Below are 13342 nucleotides of genomic sequence, written 5' to 3'. Positions count from 1 at the left end.
CGTATGGAATAATAAGAGTCCAGTTTGTGTTTACACAGTAAAATGTTCAGTGCTAAATCAATTCTAACACAGTGCATATGAGTCCAATAGGGACCATATGTACCTTGTAACACTGAACATTTTACTGTTTGGTTCCACGAGTCTTAAAGTCAATGATAAATGCATTTTCAGATATTGTCGATGTACTTTATCACCTAAATTTTGAGAATAAATGCGAAAAAATGGACTGAAAATGCAGGAACAATACAGAACTGAAATGTAGCTAATTTACAGTGATCTTGAAGATTTCTGCAAAATATAGTCAGTTGACGTCTTAATATTGGTGATTAAAACACGATTTTAATTTATTTTTGACATTAAATTACAGACATGATTACATTTACATATCCCATCCTTCCACATTATTTACACAATTAAGCTGACTATACAAAGAGGGACTACAATGAATTCAGGCATCCCGTTTCGATATCGGTGGACTGACATTATCATTTGATATTAAATATGTCACTTTCTTTCAGAGATAAATTAGCCAGTTTAAACCTCGAGCAAGACACTGAACACAATACAATTATATGTGCTCCCCTTTTGTTTTATGCATTTCTGATTATGTACAAAAACCGTAATAAATAACAATTCATATTATAATTGTATCTACGTAAAAACTGCGACTTGTCTGCTTTCGCTGTTAAACGTGTTCAAGTAACCCCAATGGCCCCAAAGAGAGGGGTTGGTTCTATCGTAACACGTGTAGGAAAACGGGTTAAAGATTATTTGACTGTGACAGGTCAGTTAAATTACACGAAGAAAAAAAAGAATTATATACACCAGTTAAAGCTTGTCGGTTATAAATTGCACGGTGATGTGTTAAGTTCCATCATCTTTACCCACGATGACTATCCATACAACGACATCGTTAAATACAGTTAGGCGTGTATTTTTTATATTACAAACTGCTACTCAGAATTTCACATAATGTAAAAAAAACACCCAGTTCTGTTGAACCCACGCCTACACAAATTACCACATGTCTAACCATAAAAGGAACATAATATATTATAGAATTAGTCAGGTTATACATCATCATTACACAGCTTTGGCGAGAAAGACTCTGAACCCTTATAACAGGTGTACCATCCGTTGACGATACTTTTTTGGAGAGGCGAACCAGGATGAAAAGGCCTGTGGCTCTGAGCGAAATTGTGACCCGGCTGGTTGGATGAGTATTGTGTCGACTCCGTCCTAAAATGACCCCTCTGTAACAGCAGGGGATCCAAGAGAGTTGGTGACCTATGTGTAGAATAGTCCAGACTGTTGTCATATGAATGATGGACGCGTGGCCCCAGAGTAGAAGCATTTCGAACGTGGGGGGATAATGAATCTCGCGAGGTGGCAGGCAGCAATGTGCGCGTCACTGTCGCTTTAGGGGAGGTAGCGCTTTGATGATCCGTTACTTCGGGTGACGTGACCTCGGCAAGGTGTTCACTGTCATCCCCACACCCCTCGTTGGTTTTCGCCATGAAGGCCTTGCAATGTAACTTCATGTGCTTGCGAAGGGAACTGGGATGAGTATAACACTTCTCGCACCCTCTGATCTTACAAATGTAGGGTTTGTCGCTGGAATGCACGTGAGAGTGCTTCTTCCGGTCACTGCTGTTTGCAAATCTCCGATTGCAGCCCTCGTATTCACATTTAAACGGCTTTTCACCTAAACGTACAAAGGAGGGAGAAATGGCCGAATGTTACGTGAAGAAGTATTGACTGATACAATACATATAGGCCTGAACTCAATCAACCTTTCTGTTTATTTTGACAATACATTTTTGTGATTGCTCGACTCCCCAAACGTTTTGTGGCCATGTGGATGGACATAAAGCTGATAGTTGCATTTAACTATATGACCAATTTAAATAAAATTGTCGTACAACGATATTTTACATTTCAGAATGTTTTTTCATCGTACTACAAGCAAGAGACGATGGCATAACGAATAACTGTAGAACATTGTGCACTACCTACAGGTTAGGAATGAGGGAGTCTCCATAACGGGGGTTCCATAATGTGACATTTATAGAGCTTCATTGGATACACATGATAAATTGCATTCTAATGTAGGGCTTTTATTCGATCGAGGCGGCTTTGTTTTTAACACTTGGCACTGTCAAATCTAACCACTAAACACCTGCTCTGTAACGTTGTCATTGTGTTATTTTATAGTTTCTACCACAACGTGTCTGGTGTAGTCAACGAGTTTAGGTTGATGGCTATATGTAGCATTATACCAGTCTTATTCACACATAATGGCACATTTTCATTCAAATAGGAATTTGGGCCTAAGGCCTCTAAGCAATCTATGAACAACAATAATATGGTTTGGCCAAACTCAGAGCTCTGCTCGAAGAAAGTGTTACATGCTTGCTTAAATTTTCGCAGAACTAGAACAATCTAATTGCTGTTATACTGAATAGAGGCCTCATGCTGGCTCAGTAGCAACTACATAACTTCATCATAGTGTATTTAAAAAAGCTCTGCTCTGTAGGACACTGAAGCTGTCAGAAGTAAATGCCTGTAACTTTCTTTCCTTTTTCATTCATGCATTTTATTTTATCTCCCAGTTTATGCAACTCGTGCAGGCTACTGTCCAAGTAAATTCCCTTTGAGATTTGGCCTTCATTTTACTTTTTTCTTTGTACCGCCGCAAGACATTTCTTTAATTTCTGTCCTTGTTATAATGTTCCCTGGTTAATAAGCTGCGTTTAATATTTCACTGCATTCACAGACAGCATTGAACAATAAAGCGCATGTGCCTTGTAATAGACTACTTCTCTCAGCAGTTGCAGCCTCGTTCCTGAGGGAGCGCAGCAAAACAGCACGAGTTTACCCTCACCAAGCTGCTGCGTGAGGCGTAACTGCTACGTCACAGCTCTCCGGTGTCCCTTGCTTTACTTTCTTGGCAAAACTGACTTAGAATGAGAGGGGAACAAACAAAAATAATAACGGCTGCATTCTCAAGGAGAAGTTCTGGTATAGAGAGTAATTACACTATTACAACAATGCTATTTAAAAATGGCACTGGCCTGTATCAGGAACACAGGTAAATTTGTAATTATTTGCGACTCACAAGAAATATTTTGAAGTTTGAGGCTAATTCAAAATAACAATTTTCATTGGAATCTTACATTTTTAATAACCAAAAATGATTGTGAATAAATGTGATACAAAATATTTCAAATACTATAAAGCTATAGATTGCCAACACAACTCCTAACAATAATAATGAGAGTAAAATAGCGCATTGCTATAATTACTAACTAATGATATCTCAGTAAGCAATTTCACCCATTATCTAAGACTGTCAAACAACAGGAATACTCAGCCACTTCAAACGTTTCCGCGAAGCGGTTCCAAAATTATCACCAGAGGAGAAGTCTACTTCTCTGAAAGTTTTAAAACTCATAAAAAAGTTTTATTTTCGTAATTGCAGTTAAAAAGCATTTGGGGAGGGAGCATTAATTGTGTTGACGTAAATTGGCATGCAGTTAATGCCTACAGAATCACAAACATCCATTCAAAAGTGTAAATAAATGACTTAATACCCTACAATAATATCAAGTGTACTTTCAAATAATTGCTTTTTATTTATTGCAATTTAAAACGTATAGCAAAAAAACATTATTCCAGTCTTGAAATACTACAGTTTAGTCAAGTAAAACATTGGGAATACATATTTTTCGAAAGTTTTCGCAACTGAAAAAGCCGTGTTGTTGATTCTGAATGAAAAGTTCTGTATTCTGGCTCATTATGGCTTGGTGTTCAGAAAAGAAAAAGAAAAAAACTCATTCGGGACGCAGAAAAAAACTAAAAGCGATCTGTTGTCAACGTCGTCGTCATTATTATTATTATTATTATTATTATTATTATTATTATTAATTACCAACCTGTGTGCGTTCTCTTGTGGATCTTGAGATTTTCTGATCTTGCGAAAACTTTCTCGCAGCCGTGAAAGGGGCAAGGGAACGGTTTTTCCCCAGTGTGGACTCTGACGTGGTTTACCAGCTTGTATTTGGCTTTGAACGGCTTTCCCTCTCTGGGACAGCTCTGCCAGTGGCAGACGTACTCAGATTGCTCAGGTCCCCCAACATGTTCCACCGTTACATGAGTGACTAGCTCATACATAGTCCCGAATGTCCTGGAGCACGGCTGCTTGCCGGCCCCATCTTGGCCGTCCATCCACTTACAGACCAGCTCGCGCTTCAGGTCTTGCCTGGAGCACCTGAAGAAAGCATCACCTCCCCGTTGTATAGCCATGTTCAGCGGCTTGTAGAGATCCAGGAACTGGGTAACTAATTGTTGGCCGCTGCCTCTTGGGCCACTGAGTGACTGGCCGTAAGGGTGCGTTCTTGTGAGAATATCCCCGGGCAGGCTCAACATCACTTGGCCGCTGAGGTCTCGAGTGGCGTCGGATGAGCCATGGGCCTGCTCCTGATATGCAGTGAAAATTGCGTGGCTTCTGCCTTCTCTATAGCCGGGAAGGTCACGATACCTTCCAATCACGCCATGTTGGGTTGATCTTGGTGCGAGTTGATCAGTGACTGGTGGCATTCTTGTTCCAGGAAGATTGGCTCCACCGATAAAGCCCCTAGGACTCTGTTCTAAACGGTAGCTGGAGTATCCCGAGTCTGAAGGATGGGGGACGGAATAGTCAACATATGTACTGGACCTCGTCTCGGGGTAGTCTCCTAAATTGTGCGAGGGGCAGAGTTTTAAGGAACTGCCAGTGGGGTGTCCCATGTGCTCCCCTGCCAAAGGTGGCAGCACCACGCTGGGTTCAGTATTGCTCTCCCCAGGGTAGACGCAGGAAAGAGGGCAGCCAGCAAACCTCGGCAGGCTTGTCATGTTTTGTTGTGGATTTGGCTGTGGACTTGCAAAATCAACCTGTTTTATGCGTAAGATTTACCTAGAAATCGCATTTCCATTATCCACGCTGTGTATCATCTGCATGTGAAATTCCTAACCCTGAACTTCGCGGAAAGAACAGGAACCATGCTCAAGTCGGTTAAAGTTGGTACGAGTCCCATGCCGTTTACTTTGCCCTCTTGATTTGTGGCAATAACCGTAGTAGTAAAAATGCTTCGAAACAGGTCATGGTGCAATATAAAAGCACAGCAGGCAAGACCTGCTTTTAAAATGGAGCGCTTTGGGATTGGTTGGAATTCGGTATGATTGACGGGAACTTGGTTTGTTTTAAAAGGGACACGCATGCATTCGCTGCACGACTCCGTTTTCGAATATTGCGAAGAAAATTCTTTGAAATGTGCCGCCTATACACTGCCAAATGCTGGTAGCTCTTTGACTCGCATTTAAAAAATCTAACATTTTTTTCCAATCCACACATTCTTGCTTGTTTCTCATTGCACACAATTCGAAATACGCATTCATTATTACGGCTGCAATGGGGAGAGATGTGGATAAACCTGGACACCCCCGAACGTTCTCGCAATACCACGATATTAGAGCCTTTCGCAAGGGCGTGGTTTAATATAATACAGAAAGCAATTTCAGACAATGATAGCAATTCGCATTTTCAGGTACTACGTTCTCGTTGTAAGCATAATCTATACATATTGTTGTATGCACATTGTTGTATGTGTGTGTGTGTGCGCGCATGTGTGTGTTTATATCATTATTCACATTTTCCGGAAACTCTTCAGAGATTAGATTGCTCTGTCCTGTCGGATCATATGACTTAATTTAAGCAAGATGTTCTCACTAGTCTCAAGCTTAGCAAAATGTATACGCCTTCGGTATATACTGTAGCGCCATGGAACCAAAAACTAAAACATCTAATATGACTTCTAAAATAACTAGCTATATTGTTTCTCATTTTATTGTCAAAAAATTACGTTTGGATAACTGACCTGACTATTGTCCCGTACAACCACAGTCCTGTAGCCTCATTTATCTCTGAGGTAATCTTTCCATCAGTTTACTCTAACAAGAAAGGTCACCTAAACTAACATTCTGTGTGCGTGTGCGTGTGTGTTGTGTGCGTGTGTGCGCGCGCGCATGAGTGCGCGGCTATATGTCGAGGTGAAGAGGAAGACTTGAGTAAACTATGCATAAAATGGATTGGACTGATTAAATGCATATTAACGGTACATTTGCTTGATAATATAATATTATTAAAGAAAAATGTTACACTTCATAAAAATATCTATCTCTATAATTGTGTACCAAGTGGAGAAAGAGCGTGTCTTCATTTGCGCATTTATCTGCATATGAAGTATACAGTCCTAACCCAAATCCAAAACTTCTCATATGGACTAACTCCACATGTAAAAGCCTGTAAAACACACGACAGATACTTTTCCGGCTTTTTTAGGAAAGCAAAATCTTTTTAAAAACTCAAATCTAATACTAACGCAGTGACCTTTAGTAAGGTCTGCCACTTAATATATATGCAATTAAGGGGGAGATAAACTACATCAACGTCATCTTGACTTTAAAATTCTCAGAATAGTGACAGTGACAGTTGAATGTACAACCATTCTTGGCGCACACTATTTTTTCCAAGTAAATTTATTTATACAACAATGACCATTATCCTTAACATTTTTGATATCCAGAATTTTGTAACAACTTAGGATAGCCACAACGAAAAAGTACTTCTGAACTTCAACCAGCAATTCATTGTAGTCTATTCACAAAGCGTGGTGATAAAGGGTAAACTTTGCATGATGGTTCCGAGACAATATTCAAGCTTCTCTTCTGTTAAGGCCATGATCAACACTATGTGCGTATCCAGGTGGGTATGTACCATAACATATGTTGACTGCTATTTATGGATCATTTTTTTTGTTCTAAAAAACTGACCATGTAAGTTTACTTACTCGTTCGCCAATATATCATGCTACGCGTTTCCCTGTTTTTATTGGTAATTTTTGTTGGGCCGAGGGAAGATTGATACTAGTGAAAACCGATAACAAAATTATTTTACCGGAATACGTTTGACAAGAAAATGAAAAATTAAAATGTTTAAAATCTTGCACAATAATTCATTAGATCATACAGGTGTGGGGAGAAGTTTGAAGTCTAGAGGCTCAGTTTATTTACATATTTTAAGTGTAAAACGTACCTCCAGATTCAGTCTAATTAAACTGATGATTTCGGAGTATAAATTAATTTATTCTTTTCTGTAAAATTAATCAAACCACCCATTCTGGACAATATCTTATAAAGCTCAGACGAATACAGAAGTGTTCTGCACCTCGATTTACAAATAAAATAGTATATAAACAAATTAGTATTCCTAAAAAAATAAGCAACTGTGTGTGTGTGTGTGTGTGTGTGTGTTCGTACATGCATGACTGTAAATAAAGGAAACAGGAATATAAATAAATAATAAATAACATGAATTTCCTACAAAGAACAAATTATTATACTTAAGTTTCATTTCGTACTACATGGCTTAATAAAAACTACAATTTTATACTTCTGGTTATACAGAAGACAGAGGGACAATATAGTCAGGGTCAAACCATAGGAAATCGCATATATAACAGTAAACACAACTGCACAGTTGTTATTATTCGTTGTCACTGTAGCTTTTCCTCTTACAAAAAAGATTTTACTCATCATAACACCTTTGCTAACTTCTGGACATGAGTCTTCAGGCTATTGGGGGAAAATGTCTCTTCGCTCTTTGTCTTCCAGGTTCTTTACATTTATACATTTTGAAACAATAAAAGTGAAAAGGAAGAAATGTATGATCATCAAGTCACTCACCTGACCAAGTATTTTTCAATGGTTTAAATAAAGTTAAACATTATTGGTGTGGTGTAGAGTGTGTGTGTGTGTGTGCGTGTGTGTATGAAGTAAGAATGTATATATTCTCTCAGTGACCCATGTCATCTTTATTTATCAAGAGATGCAAAAAGCAGTCATTGTAATGGCATAACATCACATGACAGATAATGGGGTCTAAGGATGACGTTTGTTGACAGACATAAATGCAGTGAGTGATATTTGCACGCAAGCAGCCCATTAGCCTTAATAACCATTTGAAGGTAATTAAAAGGCTCATGAGCATTCCACTTCAGTTTGCACTCTCGCCTACTACATGTTACGTTGTTAGATAGACCGCACACAGTAAAGTGGCTCAGAGTTAAAGTGGCATTCCTGGCAAGGCCTTGCTTTGACGGTGCCTGACTCATATTAACACTTTAATGCACCTGAGCATAATACACCCACACAGCCTCTATAAAACGTCGAAGCGAACCAACAAGAGACAACAGGCAAGATGTAAGATGGCATGAAGTTGCCATTCATGCAATAAAACAACCTTCCTAAACAATATATAAAAGATGAAAAAACTAGGATTTCTACATGACTTCTTTTTCTATTTTCGCTTTGATGGGTAACCTGCGCGCCTTCATATATTTGTAAGCATCACACCCACATCCCATATGGTATTCATACTAATTAGTAATTCATATAAAATGAACCCCTCTCTCTCTCTCTCACTATCTCTCTCTCTCTCTCTCTGTCTCTATATATATGTGTGTGTGTGTGTGTGTGTGTGTGTGTGTGATTTTCCTTTTTGCTAAATTTAAGATTTTGAAGGTGAACTTCTGTACCTAAATGTTGAGTCCACTTAACCTGTTTTTAGTTGGCATGACTTTTAATTTTTAGATATTTTGAACAAGATGCAATAAGCTCATTGATCGGCAGGTAAATAAATAATTTCAATGGACGATTTATTTAAAACTTAAATGTCATACATTGTTGTTTATTTTGTTCAGGCCATTACCAAGCATTGTCCGAAAGATGCTGAAAAACACTTTAAATTCAAACTTACTATATTTCAATGTATGCAACAATATGAAAAAATGCTTTTTCAAGTTCATACTATTCTTCAATATAAAGACCCATTCCTTAAAATGACAAGTAACAATAATTTGAAAATTTGACGGAAATATCCGTAGTGTCCCTGCTGAATCGTTCCTGGAACATCGAGATCGTGTCCGATACAAGAAAATTGATTAGGAGCAACGCAAAGAGAGCACAACAACCACATGCTATTCTAATAATCAATCCAGATAATCACAAAATGAGTCATTCATTTCCTCAAAATACTTTATCGAGTTATTTATGCTTTGTCCTTTAAATGCAAATGGTGCCGAGCACAATGTTTCTCTATCAGAAATTACTAATTCTGTACTGTCTTGCATTAAAAAAAAATACTGATCACATTGTTTATTGAATGACATAACCCATGGTGAAAATTTCCATTCAACTGCGGAAGGTGTATAACTTTTATTTTTTCGCTTGGTACCTATTGGGTTAAATGCTGTGCAGAAGTCCCTTAGAAATAAACCTGTGGAGCCCGCGCCTTCTAGCTGTATGAAATTCGGAAATACACTATGCAATTAGAAGGCATCTCCAACGAATTTTTGATAGCAAGTTCTTCACATTTTGATTTCAGCCATATGGAAAAGAAAATTATTTCCTCCTAAGTAAAATTGACCATTTAAAACGGCAATATAGACAACCAAAGTAATATGTTTCCTTGTTATTTCGGATCAGTACATTTTGTACATTTTGTCATTATGTAAGTGAATTATTATGTGCTTTAAAATCCATTGTTATTTATTCACTGATATATCCCTCTATTCGCTGTCTATAATTCCGATCATATTCGCAGGTTCGTTTTATTTACTAGCTATGCTCCGAATGTTTGTATGAGTAATGCCGATGAAGGCGACCGTGCAGAACATTAACTATTAACTAGGCTTATATAAAGAATGCGAAGGATAAAAGTAACGCTTTTTTGAAGTCCCACCTTTTATTAGCTCTACATACAAGTCCGACTTCCTCCAAGAACGCTTTTGCGCATGCTCAAGGCAGTACAAATCTGAAGGCCTCAACATCCTTCCACAAATAAATATAATCACAAAATAAGTTTCTTTAAATATGAATCACAGAGACAACGTATCAACACATGAACATATTGCGTATGTATAAACAAAATTTTGTTAAATATAATTGAGCATTTGGCTGTCAAGTGTCATGAAAAAATACATCTAAGGACACGCGCACGAAGATACATTCTCTGAGCTCCTTCGCTTCAAGGTGAGCAGATGGAGTAAACCTCTTTATCTTTCATGGCAACAGGCAAGATGTGTTTTGGTAAAAAAAGAAATTGGTTGAAAAAAAAAATCACAAACGAAAAGGGAGGACAACATGAGTAAAATTTAACTATAGCAAAAAATTTATTTCATCCGTGAACTAATTATAGACCTACATGTGAAGCAGCAAGAAACATAAAAACATTGAAACTTTCCATCCTTTAAGTGTTACTAGACAACATTGTACAATGACGGTGGAATAGCTTTCATCAGTAAGCGAACAGAACTACACATATTTTATCTTAAATTGTATCCACATGAAAGGTATTTTTATCATCCATATCTGTCTATGGGCGCCATGCAACGCATTACAACAAAATTAAGCGATTCTACATTGGGGAGAAAAACGCCTAAAAAGGACAACAGAACAGAATTTAATTCATCACTGATTATTGAGACTAGTAATTCTGGGGCATATTGTATCTATTATTATTATTATTATTATTTAATAATAATCATCATAATCATCATAACAAAACGTTGTTGTTAATGGTAGTAATAGTAATAGCAGTACTAGTAGTAGTACCTGTATTGAGAGAAAATGAATACTAATTCACTCCTCTTGCCATTCTAAGCAGACACACCATGTCTAACAGCTTTTTCTATAAGCATGCTGAACTGAGTACAAATATTTAAATCTTTTCAGATTTACTACAAATATAAGAACAGCGTATATTCAGTATTTACAGAATGCACACATAGAACATGTTTTCCTCCATTACAACCACAGTCTAACCTGATGCGACAAAATAGGTCCTGTTTAAATTCCGCATTCAAAGTCAAAGTCTAACTGCAAAGCTGGGGGACTCAATGGCACCCAGATCTTTGCAGCCTAAGCTACATCTAAGGTAAGCTACGTCTAAGGGGACATAATAAAGAAGAACTTGTATTTTAATGATCAATAAAGAATTTCAATCAATCAATCAATCAACCATGCATCATCATCATCAATATCACCACCACCATCCTCATCATCATCATTATCATCGTTGTTGTTGTTGTTGTTGTTATATAACTTTAAAAGTTTGTGTATTAAACCTAATACTAAAGCATTCGAGAAGGAAACACGGGAGAGGCTGTTTTGAACAACCGCCACATTCCGGACATCTGGAGGAATTTATTCCTCTGAAATTCAAGAACATCGGGAGAATAGGCTGTTTTATGATATCCCATAATATGTGCTGGGCTCTTTGGTGAGCAACAGTTGCTTTAGATTATTTTCTGAAGACAGTAACCTGGAACAACACGGGGCCTTTTTTGCAGCCAAAGGTCACTGCCCTTGTTTTGCCCTATATAGTCTGCAACTGCAGACCCCTAATAGAGCAGAATAGTTGGTTGATGCTCTAATTGAATTATGCTTTCTTGTTATAGAGACAACAGTGCACGTGCTTCTTGTCGTTAATTATTTTATAGCTACACTCTTGACTGTGAACATACCATACACAATAACCCTAGTGAGTCCTTTCGTTTCAACAAGCTAATAAAATATGTAAGAGGAAAAGTTAAGAAAACTTAACTGCCTGTCACTTGTGAAAGTTCAGGAAGGTCGCCATAAATTTTAAGCTTTAAGACTTCGCAGCGTATTTATCGCCAAACTTGCATGTACCCTCTCCGCGCGCGTGTGTATGAGTGTGAGTGTGTGTGTGTGTGTGTGTGTGTGTGAGAGAGAGAGAGAGAGAGAGAGAGAGAGAGAGAGAGAGAGAGAGAGAGAGAGAGAGGGAGAGAGAGAGAGAGAATGTGTGTGCGAAAGGCGAACGACAGCGAGAATGAAAGAGAGAGAAAGAGGGGGGGGGGAGTGAGAGATTTGTATATCTGTTAGTTTTCCTTTAAGTTACCAGGTACCGAAGCAATAGAATTAGAGAATAGTTCAAATCTTCTCGCGTAAATTGACAGATTAACTGATCACAGTTAACCATTACCAGGACTAGTAGACCTATACGAGATACAGGGTTCCTAATAAATAATTAAAAAATGAACCACATTTTTCTTTCTTACGTAGGCCACGCACGTGATATAGCATCATCTTCGTGTTATGACCAAATAAACTTGTTATTTTCTTTATACATTGCGCTAAATGCAGTCATTCTATTCCTAACTGGTCGCTGGTCCCATTCTGTTGTAATAAAACTACCGTAACATCAATAAATAAATAACTAAAAATATAAAAAGCATCTAAATATTAGGCTACAAATGAAATGGTAGTTAACTCACCTCACAACATAAGACTATTCTCGAAGAAAGTGTTGTAGGAAAGAATACATGGTAGGTGCAGGACTAATGTGCAATGGAGTACTGATTTGAAAAATGTTCTCTTTTTCTTTTTCCCAGATCTCTAAAATAAAGAATGTGAACTCCTTCCTGGTACAGAGTGCAGGGAAAAGGGGGATGTGAAAGGCTTGGAGTTACAAAGCGCTGCTTGAAGCACTCAATGCGTCTCTGAACTTGATCAGATTTTACGTTTCCTGCAGCGAGTCGGCGGCAACCTTGTGAAACTCGTTCAATAGCGCGAGGTTTTTTGGCTTGGCAAAAATCTGAGGATATTACAATTACTGCCATCTTTCTTTCTGTCTTTTATTCTGTCGTTCTACGCCCTATGGAGCTTTGGAATAAAATGCCGCCCCCTACACTCCCCACCCCACGCGACTGAAAGGAAAGCACATTCCGTAATTCTGCTAAACATACTTAAAACAACGATAAATTAAATTTACAAAATATAACAAATAATTGAAAATAAGAAAATACTCAAATTAATACTTTCACAAAATGAAGAAACGAACATAAAGTGCAAGCTTTCATGTCAAAATCAATTCAAACTGAGACTAGACTGCATTTCTTCAATTTGAGCAGCGTAATCTACTTTGTCTTGTTTTCAAATTACTGTATCAATTAAAATAACGGGTTTATGAAAACTTGTTTTAATAACTTGTTCAGATTTGAATGAATGGATTTGTTATTTGTATCCTAACTGAAATTGTGAAATCCTGACGAATAGCATAAAAATGAGTGTAAGCAAGCGTTAAAGTTAAAACAAGACGTCAAGGGATTTAAAAAGCAGCGCCATTTTTAGGTTTAAAAGGTTACTAGTTTTATTGTTCCCAACTTACCAATATTTCACGTAGCATGGATGTTTTATAGCTTGCCTTGTAGCCTACACCAGG

The 13342-nt window shown here is 37.8% G+C and overlaps 1 protein-coding gene and 1 long non-coding RNA gene across 3 annotated transcripts in view; both read right to left on the bottom strand.

Moving 5' to 3' along the window:
* The window catches only part of LOC135251591 (uncharacterized), a 102083-nt gene that overhangs the window by 29631 nt on the left and 59110 nt on the right, over nt 1-13342 (bottom strand). The gene's annotated exons all lie outside the window — the stretch shown is intronic.
* On the bottom strand, nt 318-6015 carry zic6 (zic family member 6). Its single transcript, XM_064329175.1, has 2 exons — nt 3936-6015; nt 318-1705 (listed from the first exon to the last, which is right to left on the bottom strand). Exons 1-2 carry the CDS (start codon nt 4891-4893, stop codon nt 1071-1073), a joined length of 1593 nt encoding a protein of 530 aa, XP_064185245.1. The 5' UTR covers nt 4894-6015; the 3' UTR covers nt 318-1070.

Source organism: Anguilla rostrata, chromosome 3 (assembly GCF_018555375.3).
Source record: "Anguilla rostrata isolate EN2019 chromosome 3, ASM1855537v3, whole genome shotgun sequence".
NCBI lineage: Eukaryota > Metazoa > Chordata > Actinopteri > Anguilliformes > Anguillidae > Anguilla > Anguilla rostrata.
This window is presented reverse-complemented; position numbering and strand designations above follow the sequence as displayed.